Source organism: Peromyscus eremicus, chromosome 15, assembly GCF_949786415.1.
Source record: "Peromyscus eremicus chromosome 15, PerEre_H2_v1, whole genome shotgun sequence".
NCBI classification, from domain to species: domain Eukaryota; kingdom Metazoa; phylum Chordata; class Mammalia; order Rodentia; family Cricetidae; genus Peromyscus; species Peromyscus eremicus.
The window spans coordinates 30888599-30912383 of NC_081431.1; the positions used below are offsets into that span (position 1 = coordinate 30888599).

General features: G+C 38.0%; 1 protein-coding gene across 4 annotated transcripts in view; it reads right to left on the reverse strand.

The window, feature by feature from the left end:
- Positions 1-23785, reverse strand: part of Kifap3 (kinesin associated protein 3) — a 135191-nt gene that overhangs the window by 70549 nt on the left and 40857 nt on the right. For all 4 annotated transcript variants that reach the window (XM_059281189.1, XM_059281188.1, XM_059281190.1 and 1 more), the window contains exons 10-11: positions 22896-23058; positions 1532-1632 (exon numbers count right to left, since the gene is read on the reverse strand). In XM_059281189.1, coding sequence (XP_059137172.1) covers positions 1532-1632; positions 22896-23058 — 264 coding nt within the window. The remainder of the gene's footprint in view (positions 1-1531; positions 1633-22895; positions 23059-23785) is intronic.

A 23785-nucleotide genomic window follows, 5' to 3' on the forward strand; every position in this document is an offset into this window, starting at 1 on the left:
TCCAAGATTCACATTACTGGAGTTTCATTACTGGCGACTAACAAATACAAGAGTGATTCCATGAATGTACAGTCCCTGAGAGTGTAACAGATTAACAAACAAGTCTACATCTTTGAGACCTTCAGACCTAACGTATAAAATGTATCACACAGATGAATAATAGAAAACCATCCTTGAGAACAGCACTGTAACAACCAAAGAACCTGGATAAGGCATTTGGCCATCACAGAATGCCAAGTACTTAAAACTGTCAACTATAAACAAAATTAAAAAGCAGGGAACAAATGTGGGCAGTATTTGTAACATGGCAGTTAAAACACTACAAAATCAACCTTCTTAATCAATAATATTAATACACCACTTGAAAACTATACTAGAATATAGATGCTAAACAGATGAAATATGTTCACCTGCACCAATGTTCTAGAAATGCAAATACATCAAAATTTTGAAGCACCACATTTTTAGAGAAATAATGATAATCATTATTGTTAAGGGTGAAATGGTGGCTGGAAATACAAACATCCTTTTTAGAAGGTAACTGGGTCAATACGCAGAGACTCAGGGCTCGTTCCTTTGGACCTAGGTATCTACCTGCTATAAATTACAGCTAAAGAAAACTTAAAGTGCATAAGCACACATGACTGCAAAGATGTGGACAAGCATTCATGATGAATTTTATTATGTACTTATGTATGTTGATGCTTTTATGCAATAACCTGGGAAAATCTGAGTATATAATTTAATTGTGGTCATTAAGCACAATATTATATGACCTTTAGAGACAGTTTATGAAGAATATTTAACTATATGGTACACTCATGATCTATTCAGTAAATAGCTCCACATATGGGAAACTTACATGTGATATAACTCAATATATTACTACTTTCATAATATACAAGGAGGCTGGAGAGATGGCTCCGAAGTTAGGAGCACAGGCTGTTCTTCCAGAGGACATGTGTTTGATTCCTAGCACCTACCTACATGATGGTTCCCAACTGTTTGTAACTCCAGTTCCAAGGGATTGGACACCCTCTTCTGGCCTCTGTGGGTACTGTATACATGTGGTACACAGACAAATATGCAGGCAAAACTCATACACATAAAAAATAAATGGAACCTCACGAAAACGCAGAAGAATGGGTACAAAGGAGTTATTTATCAAGGGGGAATGGATAATTGGTCTGTATTTGTTGTTGCTGTGACAGGCATCAAGCACTCTAGACAAAGGTGCTGCCACTAAGCTATATGCCCAGCGCTAATTCTGTACTTCCAAAATTTGTAATAAAAACCATACTATGAATGTTAAGAAGCATTTTAAGAAACAGAAGATCTAAGAGACAAGAGTGAGAGTACTGATAGTTTATTTTTTAAAAAAGATTTAGTATTTTTTTTTAAATTAGGTCTTTGAGGATTTTGTACAACGTGTTTTAATCATATTCACCCACTTCCCCCAACTCCTCTGAGGCCCACACCCCATTCCCTATGAGCATAGTTCTTAAATGCTGTCCTCACTTAAGCCTCTTACCTGTGGTATGCAGTCAGTATATGCAAACATTGATTTAAAGCGGTCATCCATGCTTATATGGTAAAGCACACACATTGCTATTTGTTTGTAGTTTTCATTGCCTGGGATAAAAAAAAAATGATGGTTATAATGATAGAAGCTATATGTACACATACCATACTCAAGTTAGTGAAGTTATATACTCAAAACCTTTAAACTGCTAAATCAAATATTCATGTAAGTTGATCAGGAAAACATTTTGAGATCCTTATTTCAAATCTGAATTCTGAATCACACTTATATTAACGGTGAGTATCAAGACAGATGTCCATTTTACATGATATATTTTTGGGGAAACTAATTTAATTTCTAGAAATTTATTGTCTCCAGTAGCCCAGTATAAAGTAGATTGAGTCATTGGTTTCCCCATCCTTACAAATGAATACAAATACAAGATTAAAACAGTTGATTTGCAGTCATTATGTATAAGATATCATAAACAAGTATATCTGAGTTGGAGGTAATGAAATCTGGATCATCAGTGAATTGCTGAAATAAGTAGAATAGCATCAGTAACATAAAAAATAAAGTTTCATCAGAAACTGGTAAAAGCCACAAATTCTTTACATTCTGGGAATGTCCCAGAGTTCTGAGGTGATAATATTCTGGGCTAGGGATTTCATTCAGTGTAGAAGGCTTGCTCAGCATATATAAGTGACTCAGCTTGATTTCAAGGTTAGTATGTATAACAAGGTAATTAATAACAATAGTGACTAATAATAATTATATATTAAACATGCAAAAGAGCCATATTTTAGACAGACGGCACAGCACTCAATCTTCAGAATAGTCTTCAATAGATCTTATCATCCTTCACATGAGGAAACTCAAGCTTAGAGAAAGTAGGCACTGGAAAAGTTGGGCAGAGATTTAAACACAGGTCTGTCTGCCCTCAAAATCTCTTCCCAGTTGTAATAGTCTTAAACATTTTTATATCATACTGAGGAACATTTTGCCACATAGGGTATTATTATCAGGTGCCAAGAACTTTAAACATTATTACATGCTAAAATAAAGTTATCTTTTAAGTAGAATTATTTTAAATTGAGAAAACATATCTTGTAGAATTGATTTTAGCAATTGTGACAAGGGTCATGTAAAATCCCAGCTATTCCAGGAAGACATGGCAGGAAGATCACAAATTCAATACCTGGCCTACATAGTGAGTTCAAGGCCAGTCTGGTAATTTAGTAAGACCCTGTCCCAACTTAAACAAAAAACAGGACTGAAATGTAGCTCCTTGGTAGCGTGCTTGCTTTCCCTGTGTGCAAGCCCTAGTCCAACTTCCAGTTCTGCCCAAACAAATTATTTATATCAGCAATGAAAATAATTCCTCTGGATTAAAAAACAGATTAATATGATTATATGCTTTACATATGAAGATAAGTAAATATTTTTACCTTAAAACTATGAATTAACAATTCATCTGCTTAGAACAGAATATATGTGGGAAAGGTATTTTGTATTAAAATATTAAATTTTTCTTTATAAAATTATAACAAGTTTAAACCTGACTGCAGAAGAGAGTATGATTTGTATTGTTGTTTTCAGATAGGGTTTCTCTATTTGGCCATGGATACCCAGGCTGGCCTAGAACTAACAGAGATCCACCTGCCTCTGCCTCCAGTGCTGGGATTAAAAGCATGTGCCACTATACCCAGCCAGTTTGGATTATTTTAAGGTAAATTTCAGATCTCTTATTTGAAAATGAGAAAAGCTAAAGAAGACCTTGAAAAATGAGTGGTATGAACAAAGACCATCATATTAAATGTAAAGTTAAGAAACAGTAATGGAGGAAAAAGTAATATTTAAAATCTTAAGATGGAGGCCAGTAATCCGATGGCTGTACAAAACATAGTATTTATAACTATTATTTGAGGGCATGAATTTTATTTGGAGAAAAATATAGTATAAAATTTGTGACACTCTTCCAAGTAATATAAAAGCAGACATTCCTGATGTCAACAATTTGATATCAAAGCAATCTATAATTTATAGATTTCAATAATCATATTTTATATTTTGACATTTAATTATGCTTATCTGCCACAGAAAATCATGTTTACATAGGTTTTTATGGTATATATGTGCAAAGGAAAAAAACGTGTTCTCAGAAGGCAGTATCTCTTAGGTTTGGCCAGACCATCCTTCCCCATTTTCAGCTCCCACCCTAAGAGACTGAGCTACTACAACATCTTCTCAATTCGAGCCCAGGAGAACTCTCCCACTCCAAAGGCCGCCATCTATTCTCTTCCAGTTATTTTCTGCAGGAAACATGGGCCAGGTGGTGTGATTTTCCCATCAGGACTCTTGAGCTGTAAACTCCACCTAACCCACTGCAGCCCTTCTAGACACATGGCGGGTCTTCCAAAGGCGCACTCCTTTAAGAGTTACTTAAAACAATTCTCCCTAATGGCATCCAAGCAAAAACAGGCTGCCAACCATTGGTACACTGGTGTGGCACTCAGGGCTCTGCACATTTTGAGCAGAGTGGTGCACAGATGGAATATTTTGAGAAGTAGGTCTTAATAACTGGATGTGAATTAGTCAAATCTGTTCAAGTAATAAGGGTAGGTTTGAAAAAATAGTCCAGTTATTATGATTCCTTTGGTATTTACAGCTATAAACATGAATCATGATGAGCTCACTGGCTATTAAGTGTAGAGGGTATAAGCACTTTGATAGGATTTCCTCAGGAATTCACTGTTAACTAGCTGGATCATTATTTGAATGTGCTATTGAATTATCTTAACATTTTAGCAGCCATTCTCCCCAAATTGGTCACTCCCAGCTGAAGAGTGTTAATACCTTAACAAACTGGTCGTTAACTCTAGTAACTGATTTTGTGGGGATTGTTGCACTTACAAAGTACATGCAAAAGTTTATAAGAAGTACTGCCACCTCGTACCCCCCGATTCTTTTTAAAGAAATTTACAGCTGTAGTCCAGCTAGAGCAGCTGAAGCGGGAAGAAAATCAGTTTTCTGGCCACTCTCACAATCGATTTTTCTGCCAACTAAAGGGCAAAACACATGCTGGTCAGTTTTGAGTTTTAAATGTCTCCATTTGTTCATCTCTGAAGTGATCAGTAGAAACCCCACTCAGTCACTAATTTTGTAAGACACTGGAGATTTCCCATTCACAGATCACTCAAGCAGAAACGTGAGTTTTGAACATTAGAATACCAACCTAAATTTCTGCTCGTTACATACCCCGTTCAACACCGCAGAACAGAGTGAGAACACACATTATGAAGCCACGCTCTTAGCCAGGCTCTCATTCCCTTCTCTACCCCACGTCAACTTTGATCAAAGTAGAACACTTTGAAAGGGAAAATAGGAACAGAAGCACTCCTATATTTAGAATAGCACAGCATTAGGTGATATTTTACCCTGAAAATGCTCTATGAATACAGCATGCTGCAAATGTCAAGTCCAAGATTAATAAAGCATCAGAGTTCTTAATGTCTATTTACAATATAGTATAAAGAAAACGCCACAGGCTATACCAACCTCTCAGAAATTATCTGCAGCAATTATCTTCTACAAAATGTACTAAAATGCATTTAAGATTATTATTGAAAATTATTTTTCTGGTATTGGGGATTGAATCTAGGACCTCGGGTATGCTGGATAAGCATTTTACCAATGAGCCACATCTTCAGTCCTAGAACATCTTTAGATTTTCATATAATTTTATGCTTAATTTATTATAGTAAATATACACAAATTACAATTAAATAGATTTGGTTTAAATTGGAATTTGGACAAACTAACTTTAAGACTGCAATTCTACTGGATGGTCCTTTATTTTTTAATAGACTTATTGACAGCAGATATATGAGGACTTGAACAGATATAGCACAACAATTCTAAAGCAAGAGTTAAGTGGGAAAACAAAGCATCTATATGTTACCATGATCAGTATGAGAGTTTAGCAAGAGTTTTGTGGTAAAACTGCTGTGTTCAGCTACTTACCACAATCAGAAGCAAAACTGAAAATCTACCATTAAGCTAAACATTAATTTAAGCTAATTATATATTAATGACTATTTCAAGTACTCCAATATTCAAAACTGATAAATTTTCATTCTTTTAAATATGTTCAACTAGTTCTTTTCAACATGTCTCCAATTAGTTTATTACCTTGTTTATAGATTTTTATTATGCCCCGAGAATATGATAGCAACTTGTTTGTAATAAACCTTACAACATGGCCGACTTCAGATAAAAATGATGAAGGCCAAAATAAGGCCCTTAACAAGGACTGCTTTCTAGCTTAGAGTGCACACTACCCACTTAATGTGCTTTGGCCAAATTTCACCATGTAGGATGGAGACACCCCAGGCAATATTCACACACACAGTATTGGAACCAGCTGGTGATAGAAGAATCTTAGGAAAAAAGGCTCCCTGATTTAATTGGGAAAACAGGGGAAGCATAAATTGTCCTGCCATTTCTAACTTCAAGCCTCTCGATATGGTTCTACTCCAGCCTGAAGGAGACATGTGCTTTTTGTTAAAGCGCTTGCCACATCTGACCCCTATTGGCTGCTCACTTGATCAGGTAAGAAAATGTAGGTTTATTTACAGGATAAATGAGGCCTATTAAAATTGAACAATGCAGTAGTCTATGAGGAGCTGCACTCTGAAACAGATGTGTGAAATTCCCTAACAGTTTGGTAATAATCAGGCAAAACCAAGTTACTCTTTTTTTTTTTAATTGACTTTAATTTTCTTAAAAAAAAAAAACTATCATAAAAACAAACTAGTCTCAAATAACTAGACTGGAAAACATTAATTTGACCATTTTCAGTTTTTAATAAACAAGTAACTCTAAAAAGGCTACTCCCAAAGCACTGTTGCTCTTTCACAAAATAGACAAGTTTTATTCATTCACTTATGATGTTATTGGTAAATTAAAAACTAAACACACACACACACATACACACACACACACGTATGAATTTAACTTGGTAGGAGAATTTCAAAGATGGTTAGAACATGACTTTGACAGCTTTCTTTAAGGCAGTATGACAGAATGGTCATAAGAAATAACATTTGATGTCTATGTGGTCAACGTTTACAGCCCAACAGTACCTTCTGTTGATCTCCAACAATAAGGAGAATAAGGATTGTCTAAACTGGAAAAGTCAAACATCTATCATTTAACTCCTGACCTGGATTAACTCCCTCCATGCTGATGAACTCTTTCTACACTGCCGTAAAGTGCTCTGAATCCCAGAACACTAAACACAGTCCAGGGACAGTAAGCCAGGCGGTAGTGTCACCCTCAAAGCCGGCTCTGTGTCTCCTTGTCGAGGGAGACCCACTGAACTAGTCAGGAACCCTGGATATTGTGTCTGCCGAGGAAGGCTGCGTTCTGCCACCACCACCCTCACCAAAACTGTGCAACAGGCTCAACGTAAGCCTCGGAACCTAGGCATCCCAATCAAGTTAGCCATGCACAAACCAACCAACAAATGACTGCCTAGTTACAGATTTTAACCTTCAAAAACCAAGGTTTGTGCAGACAGAAATTTGATTCAAGATTTAAATTATGAAGAAAAAGAGAGGGGCAAAACCAGTCACTTTTCTGGGTGCAATGAAATATCCTGTGATCCAACTTATCGAGCTCTGTGGCTGGAGGTCAAGCCAAGCCTAGGCAGAAAGCAAGACCCTATCCTCTGAGACAGAGAGAGAGAGAGAGAGAGAGAGAGAGAGAGAGAGAGAGAGAGAGAGAGAGAGAGAGAGAGAGAGAGAGAGAGAACACTTATGTATGTGTGAGTGCCACAGCTGGAGCAGAGGTGGTGCGACCCTGATGTTTAAAGGAGAATATGTCTGAGTTAAATTTTTTGAGTTAACTTACATATAGGTTCATAAACAGGTGAAAATGCTTAGTAAATGCTAGTCTCAAATTATATGAAATATGAATCTTATTCTTCAATTTTAAGAGAAACATTCTAATTTTTGCTTATAAACGAGTTAAGGGTATCCTGGGGCATTAGTTAAGTACTGTAACTTGTAAATATTTATTTCTTATTTTTAACTATGTGCATCTGTGTCTATGTGGGGTAGTATGCACAAAAGGGCAGGTGCCCAGAGCCAGAGGCACAGATCCCATGGAGCTGGTGTTACGGGCGTGTGGGCACTGCCTGACATGGGTACTAGGAATGGAACTTGGGTTCTTTTCAAGAGCAGTGGGTGCTCTTAACCACTGAGCCATCTCTCCAGCTCCACTTTTGAACACTTTTACAGAACATGTGCTAGCCAGGCAGTGGTGGCGCATGCCTTTAATCCTTACACTGGGGAGGCAGAGGCACGTAAGTTCTGTAAGTTTGAGGCCAGCCTGGTCTGCAGAGCAAGTTCCAGGACAACCGAGAGAGACGGGGAGGGGGCACACAAGCCTGGAATAAACCTCTTATTTTATGTATTTGAACAGTGCTACCTGTGGGAGAAGGCCATGCTTTTATTTTCCTCCCACTGTGTTACGGACCAATATTTTAGTAAAGTATAATAAAAAAGAAAAATTTAAAAAGATACACAAAATAAATGTAAAATATTGTTACTACATTCAGGATATGATATTTTACTGAGTCAAACTGCTGTATGCGTACTTTAAATTCCTGGGCTTACTCATTAAAGACCAGTTATAGATTAAATCAAGCATTGTTCAGTGGCCCACACTTGGAATATAACTCCTGTCCTTAGTTACACAATCATTAATGGAAGTTATGTGAGTGAAATTAAGGTACTATCCTAATGCTAAGGAAGGTAGAGACAGGATGAAAATGGTTTTGGTTCTACCATATCTCACTGTGTTACCATCACCCTCCCTTCTCTTTCCTCATCTTTATCACAATGAACATTTGTGGGGCTTTCTAGTTACAGAATTAATGTATAGCAATTCGCACATCAGATACTCTAATCTTTTGGGATAGGTCTTACTTTGTTTCCCGTTTTCTAAAGAAGACAAAAAGCTGAGTGAAGATCACCTGACATACCCAATGTCACTTAGTCACTAGAGGGCAAAGGGGAGGGAAAGCATATCTCTTGATGTGTGATTCTTTCATCCATTTACCTATCTAACCACACACCAAATACTGACAGCCTACAATGTGCCTGGCCTTCTTCTAGGCCCTGGGGACACAGAAGTGAGGAACAGTAATAAAACTTTATTTTCATGAAGCTGACAGTATTTGAGCCCTGAAGGGCGGTGGTGGTGGTAATCACAGTTGATAATGCAGCAAGAAAAAACAAGATAATTATATAAAACATATAACAAGAAGTAGAGAGAAAAATAAAGCAAGAGCAAAGTGACATCAGGATTCAAGGTTTAAAAATGTCATTAAAATTAACGAGATACTGAAGCATGTGGAAGACAAAATAAGCCACACAAAAACAGTAGGAATTGACACTTCCGGAAAAAGGAACAAGAACCAGTAAAAGAGGAGTGCTTCCTGCTGAGTTCAAGGAACAACCCAGGAAGCCAATGTGGCGTCAGCAGAAGGAAGGGAGAAAACACCAGGGGATGCAATAAAAGAAGTGAGGATGAGGTGCACAGCACAAGCATCCTTGGAGGACAGTTAATGGCTCTGATTCTCTGAGATGTGTAAAGTTACTGGAGGTTTACGTTCTTTTTTTAGATTTTTATGTGTGTGAGTGTTTTGCCTGCTTTTATGTATGTGCACCATGTGTGTCTGGCACTTGTGGAGGTCAGAAAAGTGTGTTGGATTACCTGGTACTGGAGTTACAAACAGCTGTAAACCGCTATGAGGGTGCAGAGAACCAAACCTGAGTCCTTTGCAAGAGCAACAGGTCTTATGAACTGCGCCTCTCTCCAGCCCCCAGTGGTGGGTTTTGAGTAAAGAGGAATTTAACCTAGTCAACTGGATTACTCTGCCTGCTGTGTTAACAGACTGTAGGACAAGAGAGGAAAATCAATGACCAGTGAGAATGCTACTGCTATGTTAAATCAGGAGAGAGGGTTGTAGCTGGGACCAAGGTCGTAGTGGTTCTATGTTGAAAAGAGAGCAGTTTAGATGTAGAGTGGGAGGAAATAAAGGAGTCAAGGACAAATGCCTCAGTTTGGGCATATTTAACTAGAAAGATGGAGTAACATTTGCTGAAATGAAAAAAGACTGAAAATACTGAGTTTGCTGAAATGAAAAAAGACTGGAAATACTGAGTTTTATTCACAGGTTAGGTAGAGAACAGGAACTCAATTCTGAACTCAGTAAGCCTTCAGTGCTAACAAAGCTTATAAATTATGACATCCAGAGTAGGGGCATCAGAGAGCAGTCTGGTACCACGTATTATTTTACTTAGATTCAGGGTCATCCTTACAGGCAGAGTATTTAGATGGAATGGACAAGTTACCAGAGGAATAGTACAGCTAGAAGATAAAGTCCCAGGTAAGAACTGAGCTGCATTCTGACATGTGCAGACTGGCAGATGAGGTGGAAGACGGAGACGGGGCGTGACTGGGAACTTAGAGAGCAGGAAAAGTCTGAAAGTGGCAGATCCTGGAAAACAATGACAACAATTCAAGGAGGAGGCCACTGCAGAAAAGCTGTCCAATAGCTGAGGAGTGAGATGATGGGTGTGGGAGGGAGACTGGGGGAGGAGAGAAAGGGGGAGCGGCAGGAGAAATGAGGTACAATGTCCTTATCTTCATTCTCAGCTCATTTCCTTCGGTTTTCCTGCAAACGTGGAAACAGTTCAAAATAACAGCAGCTCCCACAGCGACCCTCTGCAGCTGCACTGGCCCTTCTCCAATCTTACGGCTGCACCAGCCCTCTTCTCTAGGCCATGTGCCCCTGCTCGGTTGTCCGGTCCCTTCTCCCACTCCAGGTACTGCTCAGGACAGATCACTGATGACAGAGTGGAGGAGTAGAACTGTCACCTAGTAGTCTGTTAGTCATCCAGAATTCACTGTATGATGGGACCCTGTGCTCGGGACCCCCTGTCTCCTTCCTCAGGATGCCATGCCTCTTTCAATTCCATACACACTTCTGTGTAAATTAGAAAAACACTTATGGACAAAGAACAAGGCGGGTGATCAAACAGGTTTTTAAATGTAAAATGTCTGGGTCAAATGAGAGGGTTTGTGACCTTATCTATACAAATATAAAATTATTAGTAAGAACATGGATGGGGATATAAAAAAAAGAATAAATAAATAAATGTAATAACAAAGCCCTTAAAATCTAAGAAAACCCACATACACAAAACCCAAGAAAATATACTCTTACAAAAATCAAAAATGTGTTCTTAGTTAAGATTTGAACTGCTAATTTGAAACTAATGTATTACTACTAAGGATCAGGTGCGTGAAATGAGAGGTAACAGCTTTAAAGCAATGCTCTGATGCATTAGTTTTCAAAGTGTGGTCATAACACTCAGTAAGGAGGCCCCCAAATCACATCATTTTAATAACACCTCTAATGCGGTACTGTCCTACTTCATTAAAAGTATTTTCCAGTTTTTAAATTCTCATTTTCTTATAGGTTTAAAGCTGATTTATATAATATATGATGCCAGAGAAGACTTTTGAGGGAGATATTAGAGTCAGTTATGTGTAGTGAGGCTGACTGAATCTAAAGAGATGTGCAAAATGCAAATCAGGGCCACTCTTCTCACTGGTTGGTGTGTGTGTGAAAATAAAATTATGTCAACAGGTGGCAGTTTTATTTCTTTTCACAAATGCAAAGATTCACATGTTTAACATGAGACTTGTATATTTGTATAAGTTTTTTTTTAACTTGATTTAACTTCCTTTGAAAATGAAGCTAATATTTTAGAAGCTGATGTTAGGAGTCAGAACAATGCTCAATTTAAAATGTATGCAAAAGCACCCAAAAAAAGTCACAACTTCAGAAAACAGTATACTGGTAACTCTGTCAAGGTCTGGTTATTACTGTTATGAAATGTTCACTTCTTAAAATACAGCTGACGCTGTATCAGGAGGGGTCCGTGCTTTCTCCCAAGAACCAGTGTCATGATCAACTAGCCTCTTCAAATGATCCAATTTTAGTGAGGAATCTGGGCTTGATTCTGTGCTAATGTTTGTTTCTGACACAGCAGCCTTTAACTTATAAAACATCTATGCAAAAGTCACAGAGAATCTCAACAAACATTTGCCCAGTACATCGGTAGAACCTTACACATATTTTCAAAAACGGTATCATACATCCCTAGAGCACTGATGAATGGAATAGCCTGTGACAAGGAATTTCCATGTCATCTCCCAAACTTGAATACTCTGACATAAGGAAGCACTCTTGAGACACATCAATGATAACTGTCTTAAGGAGTTTCGACAGATTCTTACATGAGCCAAAAAAGAAAAAAGAAAGAAAGAAAAAGAAAAACAAAACTTTAAATACTTTTAGAAAGTTAACACTATTGAAAGCCTGAAAACATATAAGTAAAGGCAAGCTTTCCAAGTCTAGTTCAGGGCTAGAGAGCTGGCTCAGTGGTTAAGAACACTGGTTGTTCTTCTGGAGGACCTGGGTTCAATTCCCAGCACCCACATGGCAGCTCACGACTGTCTGTAATTCCAGTTCCAGGGGATCCGACACCCACAGCAAAACACCAATGCACATAAAATTAAAAAAAAAAAAACTAATAAATGAAAGAAAAACCCCAAGTCTAACTCAGTTCACATGTACTCACACTCCCTGACAGAGCAGCATATGATCCACCTCCTGGACAGTCAGGGAAGCAGACCCAGCAGCTCTGGTGACAGTAGAGGACAGAAGACAGGCTGCTAACTGACTTGGCTGATCAGAAATAAGCAAAGGGACCTTACACCAGGGAAGCAACAGAAGAAAAAGAACTCAGTAAATCTGACAGCAGCCAAGAAAAGGAAGACAAAGGAATATTTATACACAAGGTTTTCTATAGAACCAAACAAAATTTTGTAACCATTTAAGAAATAATGCCTTTTTCTCTCCATGATTAGGAATAGGACAAAACTATTCAAACAAACCAATTTCAGTAAAGACAGAAAAAAAAATCTAATGATTTTTAACATTCCTTATCAATTCCTTTATATGTCGATGGTATTAAAAAAGAAAAGCAAAAAAAAGAAAGAAAGAAAGAAAGAAAGAAAGAAAAAGTTAACTTTAAAATTCCTAAACAAAATACTTTATGTGATAAAATCATATTAAATAACTTTTGATTCTATTTAATTTTTTATTCTCTCAGAGCCACACATGCTAAAAGAGCTAAAGTCTAACATAATTTCTCCTTTGCCTTTATAATTATTCACACCATACAATATTCTTAGGTGTTTGCGTTATTTCAGTTCATTTCTCATCCACACTGACAAGTGTGCAGCCTAAAGGTCAATCTCACAACAGCAGGGATCGAAGTGCACTAGTCACACGCCGAAGAAACAGGCATGAGCAGGCTCTCAGATCCGCCAGGCATCGCACTTTAGTTACATCATCTGCCGCTAACAACATGAACAAGCTAAACTATGGAGCCCTCAAATAATATCAAGGAAAATGTACTTAAAAATATGTAATATTTCTACTGGAACAGCATAAAAATCAGTTCCACTATAAGAATGGCCCTATGAAAGTGTCAAAACCAAGGTTTTTCCATTTTTCTTTCAATTTCTATTTCACGGAAATCACTCTTAGGACATGCCAAAACATAACCTAAAATAACTTAGTTTATAAAAAGCTCAACACATTAAAATCATTTCAAATTCAAAAGAAACTCGGGAAAAGCTCAGAAACAGTGATATTTCTGAAGTCTGGAGGAAAAGGAATCTAACTGCTCCCTCTAGTTAAACATGCTTTGGGACTGAATATTAAATCAATCAGAGGACATAAAGTCAATGAGTATAAAATAATTATTATGTAAAAAAGTAAGAAAAATATACACTGCACATAGAAAAGTAAATATTGCTTTGTAAACATGTTAAATTACATACACTAAATGAAATATATATCATATATACATGCAGATATATACAAATGCTTATATACATATCACATTCATTTGAGTATTAGGTTGCAACAATGTTCAATACACTTTACTCTGAGTCTAAAGTACCTTTTCAAATCCACAGCTTTTGTAATGCTTGCTTTCTCTTCCTTCCTTCCTCCTTCCTTCCTTCCTTCCTTCCTTCCTTCCTTCCTTCCTTCCTTCCTTTTTTTTATTTTAGTTTATTGAGATAGGGTTTCTCTGTGTAACCGTAGCTGATCTGGAACTGGCTCTGTAGATCAGGCTGGCCTCTAACTCACAGAGCTCTGCCTGCCTCTGCCTCCTGAGTGCTGGGATTAAAGGCATGCGCCACCACTGCCCAGCTAACACTTTACTATACTTTTTTTGTTTTCTCTGTGTAGCTTTGGAGCCTGTCCTGGAACTCACTCTGTAGCCCAGGCTGGCCTCAAACTCACAGAGATCCGCCTGCCTCTGCCTCCTGAGTGCTGGGATTAAAGGCATGCGCCACCACTGCCCAGCTCTTACTATACTTTTTATATAAGCTTCATAGCCAAACATCAAACATGTTAAATATATCACTAAAGACCCCACTGAGAAGGTTAGCTTATTGCGTTAGGAACTGAAGATTCAATTTTCTACACACAAAACTAATACGCTAACGAATGTAATATCAGAAAATCAAGTATACATGAAATGCAATCTCTCTGAACAAAACAGAGGAGGGACGATAAGGGAAGCAAGTTTGTTCATTCAAAATGTTACCAAGTTCTACACAGAAAGCCTCAAAACATTATTATCAGGATGCAAACCCTTGAGAAATTAACTGGGAATTCATTTAAAAAATATACAATTCAAATAAGTTCAGTTGTCAGTTTCTAAAATATCAGGAGATTAGAAATACCACACCATTATATGAGAGGGCAATTGCTGATATCCACATGATCCTGGTACAAAAGAAATGAGACATGATGGCCAAGCAGAGATATAAGAAACTATATTAAATGAAAATACACAACATCTTGAAGACATTCAGAAAGTGAAAATTCTTGAGTATACTAATAATATTTATAGCCTTGTACTATAAATTATCTTCAGAACTGTAAACTTGAATAAAAGATAATGATAGCTATGCATATATAGCATAGTCAGCACTAAGAAACTGCTTTTGCTAAAACATACTAACTCCTAACTCAGCCCACAGGGTAACTAAAAGCTAGGTAAAAAGCCTGGCATTTAGTTACTGTCCTAAAGACAAAGTTACTAGGAACAAGAGGATTAGTCAGTAAGCACCTTTATGATAGGATAAGAACCCCAAAGCATCCCGGAATAACTGGAAGCCAACAGACTACCATTCAAATGAGAACAGTTTTTTTATGATAGTGCAAAATTATACCTCCACCAGCCAGAGCAGAAGAAATCATCCTGGGGGAATCATGCTACTCCCATGAGGACTTTCTGAATCATTTCACAGGACCAGAAATGAGACAGTGATCAACAAGATCACACTTGCCCAAGACTGCTTATTTATGTCTATGTCTTCCCTTCCCTAATTCTTTCTCTCTTTCCAAACATGTACTTGGGGTCACTGAACTCCTTTATCTTGGTCTTCCCGACATGTTGCATTGATTACATCTCCACTCATTGACTGCACCACTTATCCTCAGGTCAGTCAGTTCAAAGAGCCAGGGCTCTTGCCCTAAAACTCCAGGAATATCTCTTGATAACAGTCACCTCAGTTCATGCTTTTAATCACATCATTACCACTTTAACAGTACACAAAAAAATATTTTAGAAAATACAGCTGTAATTGATTTTAAGACACTTGTTACAACTTGAAAGGCTATATCCCCTCAAAAACTACACATTGAAACCTAATCTTCAGTGTGAAGATATTTCAGGGTGGGACTCCTGGGAGGTGAATATATAATTAGGTGAGAGTGCTGTCTAGGGTGAAAGAGAACAAGAATGTAGAGCAAAATGTGGGTAAAGACTCCAATGGCAGTCTTCCCACCCATACACCAGTCAGGCACACATTCACGTGAGAACTGGCCTCCCCAGAGTGAAGGGCACCAGGTGAGAGACCCCAGCACCAGAGTAATCACAAAGATACACTGAAGAAAGCATGAAGGAAAGCTTCCTGTGGCTCAGTTTCCCCAGACACAAGCAACACAACATCCAAGGGAATACCTTCCACTTGCGGAAGAAAGGGAATTTACTCTAGGCCCTAAAACAAGAACCTACACCATGTGAACCCACAGTGAAACAGAGCACTGAACAGACTTCCATGGCTGCTGCCCCCAGGTCAGTAGCCTTAAATAGACCCCCTGGACTATTTATGCCTTGGCAGTTGGCAGATTGCTTCTACTGTCCTTTCCTTGGTTTTGTGCAGTAGAACAGAGAAAGGCTCTACTTTCTGGAGGGCAGAGGAGAAAGTGAAGCTCAGATCAGTGTCAAGTGAGTGAAATCCAGCATCCCTGGAGCCAAATAGTCCTTGGTCCCAGGCTAATGTCTACAGATAGAGCCTCTAGACTTGCCTGTTGGCATTTTGAGGCCCAAGACTCCAATGAGGCAGAATTGTATGCTAGCTATCATCATCTGTAGCTGGCTACAGAAGTCTCAGGTTGGGTCTTGATCACACAATGGCCCCAACAGGCCCTGGGTTCCATGTGTAAGCTAGCAATATGGCGTAGGTGATCAGGAGACTGCCAGCTTCATACTGTCTCTAAACCTAGGCATCATAACAGAAAGAATTAAGGTCTACTTGGAGGAGAAGAAGGAGCAAGTAGATACCACTCTTACTTCTGAGTTTAGGACTGATCCTTCCATGTTAAGTATCAAGTAAAATTGGGCTGAGCCTGAACACAGGAAATGAAGAAAAATGAACTTTGTGTCTGCCTTGGCTCCAGTAAAGGCTGAAGTGGTAAATTATCCTTTTAAGGCACTCACAAACTCCATCTTTAACAACTTATCAAGTTGGCACTTAAGACAAACTTGGCTTTGGGTTTGGTTTCTACAGCAGAAACAGAGAAGGCACACCGGGGAGGACACATTGCAAACTTGTACTTCGGGCGCCATCTAGTGGTGACACAGCAATACTGACCACAAGCTCCGAGAAAATAAGCACTCCGATTGAAAGTCCTGGAGGGAATGAACAGACGACAGAGATTTTATCTAATCGTTAAAAGCATAGGCATTCATGCTATTCCAACAAACCAGTAAACTTCAGAAGACCTATTTTCTCACCACATGCATATAATAAGGTGCCAGAAATTGAGTGATTGATGTTTATGAACTCACGGAAAACTTAAAATTGCTATTCTCTGAGAACTCAAATTCAAGTAAACATACAGAAAGAAATCAGTAAGAACTTGTCAGGCAAATGAGCAGATGGAATAAAGTAACAAAAACCAAGCAAATCCTTGAGCTGGAAAGCATGCTAAATGACATGAAAAATGTTACAAAAGGCATCAATAGCAAACCAGATGAAGTCCAAAGCTAGGCTACGTGAAAACAGTCACAGGAGTGAACAAAGGGTGAGAGGAACTTGCGACATCTCAAAAGAGCAACTGGTGGGGTTACCACACTAAAATAGACCTTAGGAGCCAAAGCTGTAGAAAGTTTATTCAAAGACAGTAACAGAAAACTTCTAAACCTAGAAACAAATTCAGAGAGCTAACTACAGAAAGGTCAAACTCATATCAACTAAATGTAACATAAAACGTAAGCACATTTACAGAAGCCAGATAAAAGAAACAAACAATACTCAAAGGTATCCCTGTTATGTGACAACAGGCTTACAGCAGGGCTCTCACAGACAAAGCACGAGAGAACAGCACGAGATTTTTATGGTACTGGAGGAAAGAACACCTAATAAAATAATAACTATGTTAGCATGTTAAGAGAGAGGAAATATTAAAACAAGATAAAATAGGATATCAAAACATTCAAAATGCAAGGAGGGTTGGAATACAAGTATACTGTTTTATTTGAAAATAAGACAGGAATTACAAAGAAAAAAACAAAAAACAAAAAAATTCCAAAACAAGTTATATAATGGCTATAGGAAATCCTGACAAGAATAATGACATTAAATTTAAACTGATTAAATTCTCCAAGTAAAACATAGAGCAACAATGGAATTTATTCTTTATGTGTATGAGTGTCTCGTTTGCATGTGTGTATATGCACCTACACGTGTGCCTGGTACCTACAGAGGTCAGAAAAGAGCACTAGATCCCCTGGGACTGGAGTTTCAGATGGTTGTTATCCACTATGTGGGTGCTGGGAATTGAACTGGGTTCTTTGCAAGAGCAAGAAATGCTCTAAACTGCTGGGCCAACTCTCCAACCCAACAATGGAGTTTTTCAAAAAGGTCCAATAAGGCTTGCAAGGTGGCTCAGTGGGTAAAGACACTGTCACTGAGCCTGATGGCATGAGTTCAATCCCTGGGTCCTACTTGGTGGAAGGCGAGAACCAACACCTGCAAGTTGTCTTCTGATCACCATATGCACAATGTGGAATGCGCATGTGCATCCTACCACACACGCACGTGTATGCATACATATATATGCTAAAATACACGCAATAAAAATGGAAAGGTTCAAGTATATGATGATTACTTCCAAGGATACACATATACTAAAAGCTAAGGGGAAGAATGGATATATCACACAAATGGATTCTAAAAAGGAGTTAGCACCTATATTTATATCAGAAGAGGTAATTTTAATCCAAAGCAGTAAAGCGAAACATGGAAAGTCATTCTATAATGATAAGGGAATCAATTGTACAAAGAGGAAACCAATCAGAAACACATGAGCATCCAACACTAAAAGGACTGAACACAGGAAGCAGTCATAGAGCGGCTTAAAAAGCCAACACAGAGTCATAAGAGTTAACCTCTGCCTGACAGTCAATGGGCCTAAAAGACATCTATAGAACATTTCATCCAAGAGCTGTAGAATAGATGAACTTTTCAGTACACCTGGAACACTCCAGAACAGTTCATATGGTAGGCCACAAAACAAACCTTAAAAATTAAAATAATTAAGATCATATCAGTATCTTATTTAATCACAGTATAATAAAGCTGGAAATCAATAATAGAAACCATATAAATGCATAGAAATTTAACATATACATACAAACAACTAATGAGTCAAGGAAGAAATTAAGAGGGAAATTTTTTTTTTTTTTTTTTTTTTTTTGTTTTGGTTTGGTTTTTCAAGACAGGGTTTCTCTGTGTAGCTTTGCGCCTTTCCTGGGACTCACTTGGTAGCCCAGGCTGGCCTCAAACTCACAGAGATCCGCCTGGCTCTGCCTCCCGAGTGCTGGGATTAAAGGCGTGCGCCACCACTGCCCGGCTAAGAGGGAAATTTAAAATGATTTTCAACACACAAATACAGCGGAACATGGAAGAAGCCCTGAGTATGTGAAGAAGTCCTGAGTGGATGTGTGCTGTTAACATGAGCCAGCCATGTCAAGGGAGACCAAAACCTTAGACACATGAGAAATTGGCAAAACCTTCTCCCCAGGTGAGTGAGGCTCAGAAGAATGACAAAGTCTTCATCTGGTCTGAGTGTGAGTGTTGACAGTGTGTTCAGACAATGTCCACTGAAGCTCCCAGTTTCCTCCCAGCCCACCCAGATACTGTATGGACTTCCTGATCCCAGCTTTTCTGAGTGTGTGACTGTCTTTTTCCATCCCCTTCCTGCCTACCCTGTAAGATGCAGCCTTGTAAGATGCAGCCACACACCAAAACCCAAGGTATATGGTAAAGCAGTTGCAAGAGGGAATTTTACAGCAATCAACATTTCTATCAAAAATATCAGAAAATCTCAAACAACCTATCATTGCATCTCAGGAAACTAAAAAAACCAACCAAACAAACAAGAACAAATCAAACCATTAAAAGAGATCATTGCAGCAGAAATAAATGAAATAAGAGTTTAAAAAATATAAAGAACACAATTAGAAATTGGCTTCATGAAAAGAAAAAATTTCCACACTATAGCTAGATGACAAAAAATGGAGAAAAGATTTAAATAGAATTAAAGGCAGAAGAGGAGCTACTGTAACTACAGCACAGGAATACAAAGAATTGTTACATTTTTATGAACTGTATGTCAACAAATTTGATAATGCAAAAGAAATAGAAAAAATCCTGGAAATGTATGCCTTATCAAAATTAAATCATAAAGACCTACACTATCTAAACAGACTAGTAATAATTAGAATCAATCAGTAATAAAGAATGTTCTCCCATTAAAAAAGCCCAGGACCACATGGCTTCACTGCTGAATACTACAAAACATTTAGAGAACTAATACCAATTCCTTTCAAACTATTTAAAAAAGAAACTAAAAAGGAAATCCAGTGTTACCCTGAGTCAAAACTTGATAAATGCACAACACTAAAAACAACCTCCACCAGGCGCCACCAGCTGAGGAGGGAGCTGACTCTCCCCTTTACCAGCTGCAACACTGGAGGAAAGTGGGCCCTGCATCTCATCTGGGCAGCACAGCAGAGACGAAGCTGCTGATGGGGGGCTGGGGGTGGAGGGGGGTGAGAGGGTCAGCCCCTGAGAATGTGAGCATGAGAGATCCAGCCCTGCCCCTCATCTGCTATATGGTGGCATGGGTGAGTGAAGAGATCCCCTCCACCAACTTTGCCCCTCATCTGCTATATGGTGGCACGGGTGAGTGAAGAGATCCCCCCCACCAACTTTGCCCGGTGTCTGAGGCTGGTGGGAGAGCTGGCCCTGAGGTCACAAGAGCTGGAGAGCTGCTCCTGCCCCTCACCAGCTGCAGCACTGGGCAACACAGTAGAGCTGGCTCTGATGGTGTAGTGTGGGAGAGCCGACACTGAGGGCTTGAAAGCAGGAGAACTGGCCCTGCCCCTTGCTCATCCTTGCATGGGGTGAGCTAGCCAGGGCAATGCTGGAGAGCTCACCCAGGTGGTGAGGACAAGGGAGAGCTGGTGGGCTGACCAACCCTGCTACTACCAGACCTAGAACCAGGATTATGAGGTGGCCTACCCCAATATTCACTCCATCTATGATCTGCTGGAGCATGTGAAGAGGCAAGTTCAGCAGACCCAAAGCTGCAGGATCTCCACAACACAGGTCAACAACAGGATATTCAAGAGGAGTCCAGTGAGAGTCCAGCATCGATAGTGTAGCAGAAGTCAGGGGCTTTGAACCAGACCAATGACTCTTTGTAATGAACACTTGCAAGTAAAGATATATGGATAAAAGGGTCTACTGCATGACTCATGAGTCATACTATAGCTTCTATGATGAGATTGATTTTTCTTTTCTTTTTTTTCTTTTACATTTTATTTTAGGGAAGTTGCAAGGGCAGAGGGCAGATATGAAGGGATTGGAAAATGAATGGGATTGAGATACATGATGTGAAAGACACAAAGAATAAATAAAAAGAAAGTTAAAACAAACAACAACAAATCATGGGTAATAATCTAATGAACACAGATGAAAAAATACTTCCTATCAAAATATCAATTCACTAGCACATAAAAAAATTCACCACCATCAAGTGATATTCATGTCAAAAATGCAAGGATGCTTTAATGCACACAAAACAATAAACATGATATACCACATAAATAGAATGAAAAATCTAATTATCTCACTAGAAAAAAAAAAACAAATCAAACCAAAACATTTAACAGAATAAAATATCCCTTCATGAAAGAAAACTCTGAGTCAATTATTTATCAGGGCATTATATCTAAATATAATGAAAGCCACATACAACAAGCCCATAGATAATATACTAAATGGACAACAGCTATATTTCCTTCAAAATTGCAATCATTTGCAAATCATATGAGCTCATATGTACAAAACTTCCCACATTCTACCCTACTTAATTTAAAAAATTCAACAAAATTCCAATATACAAAATGAACATATACAAGTTAGTAGGACTCTTCTGTAACAAATAGTGAATTACAAAAAATAGACATAAATGATGCAATCTTATTTTAAAAAGGTAAAAAGATGCCTGGTAATGAAATTTAACCAAAATAAAAGAGCTCCATAATATCTATAAAATATTAATGAACGACACTGAATGATACACACACACAGAAAGTATATTATATGTTCAAGAAATGAAAAAAATTAAATACTGCTAAATATCCACGTTATCTGAAGCAATTTACAGATTCTGTACAATCTTTATCAAAATACCAATGATATTCTCCATAGAACTAATAAAAATAATACTAAAGTTCATATGAAACCACAAAATGTTGGTCAAAGAAATTTTGATTATAAAAATAAAAAGCAAAAGACATTACTTGCTTTCATAGTCTATTAGAAAAATACAATGATTTGATAGTATGGGTATTGGAATAAAAATAAGACAAAAAAGTAGAACAGAAGAGAGAGCCTAGGAGCAAACCCAAATCTACATGACACTCATTTCCAAAAAAAGGTGTTGAGCACAGGCATTAGATAAGGATAGCTCCCCAATAGATGGCACTATAAAGAACATCATATATGTGTAGAAGAAACTAGACATTTTAAATCATTATATATATAAAAAATCAACTTAAAATGGATTAAAAACTTAAATATAAGACTTCTAACTATGATACTATTGGACAAAACTACAGGAAAAATGTTTTGAGACATTATAATAGAAAATGACCTTTTGGAAAAGATTTCAAAAGCTTAGGTAAGAAAGCAAAAATGGGTTGGAATACATAAAACTCAAAGGCTTCTATACAACCAAGACAATCTACAGAATGAAGAAAACATTTCTAAATTTTCCATTTGATAGAGGGTTAAAATCCAGAAGATAGAAGAAACACTAAAATTTCATTAGTAGTTAGTAAAATAATCCAATTAAAAGTGTGCAACAAACCTAAACAGATAATTCTTTAAAATGGCAGGGCAGAGAGATCAGGACAGCTAGTCCTGTATTGGCAGTCAGGAAGTAGAGAGTGAGTGGGAAGTGGAGCTGCGCTATAAATCCTCAAGACCCACCTTAGCGACCATTTCCTCCAGCAAGCCTCAAATCCTAAAGGATCTACAACCTCCCAAATAGCATCATGGCACCAAATGTTCAGATCCATGAGTCTATGAGGGACATTCCACATTCAAACCATACAATGAAGTAAAAGTCATATGGTTTAAGTTTCTCATTCCAGTTCATTCTACAACTAGAAAATCCTGGGACAGGTTACATTTTGTCAATCTGCTTATTTTTTAACTCTTCAATTTGTTGTTGAAGAATACGTATAAGGAATAACTTTTGTTCAGAAATCTTTTCTACACAAAGTTCAACTTCCCAACAATCCTGGAAATGTCAAGAAACACATCATCAATGTTTAAAGCATACCCAGGAGTGCAGTGAGCTTTGGGAGAAGTCCCACTTGTACCATCTTGTTCCTCAGGCCCGTGTCAAAGGAGAGGTTTAATAAAAGCCGGAGAGTGATATTCAGGAGATCTTCATGCTCACAGGGTATCATTTTTACCAGTTTTTCAACAATATCCATCTCTACCTATAGTAAAAAATAAAACACACTTACATTAGATTGTAAAATAAGATATAAAAGGTTACAAGTCTGTTTTTATTTGAATGAATAACTATTTCATAAGTATGTATTAGCTTATATTCTCATTTCAACCTATAAATCAAACTTTTTTTTAACCTGAAATCAAACTTTTCAGGAGGAAACATAGACTCCTCCATCATCCATTCCCTTCCCTCATTTATCTGTCATCAACAGGAAAACAAATTGCATTTGATCCTTGAAAACACTGCATGATTGAGTTCATGAAGTTGGGAAGGAAAGTGGGGTGTGGTGGAGAACAGAGAAGAAATTGAAGGGGAGGGAATGTGGATTTGATTTGATCAAAACACATTATATAAAGATATGAAATTCTCAACTAAATCATTATAAAAATTGCTGTTAGTCCTGCTTAAAAACAACAAGAAAATAATGGGATTGGGGCACACACCTGTAACCCCAGCACTTGGGAGTTGAAGGCAAAAGATCAGTAGTTCAAGACCAACCTTGCTACTTAAGTTTGAGGACAACCTGGGCTAAATGACACCTTGTCTCAAAAGACCCCCCAAACCAACCAACCAATCAACCAAACAAACAATAAAACCCAACAAGCTAAACAACAACAAAATAAAGATTACATTGTCCCCCAGAGGAGGCAAAGAAAAGAAATCTATGAAGCTGACTCTACAATCATGTTAGTGTCTGTGATCCTTCGCTG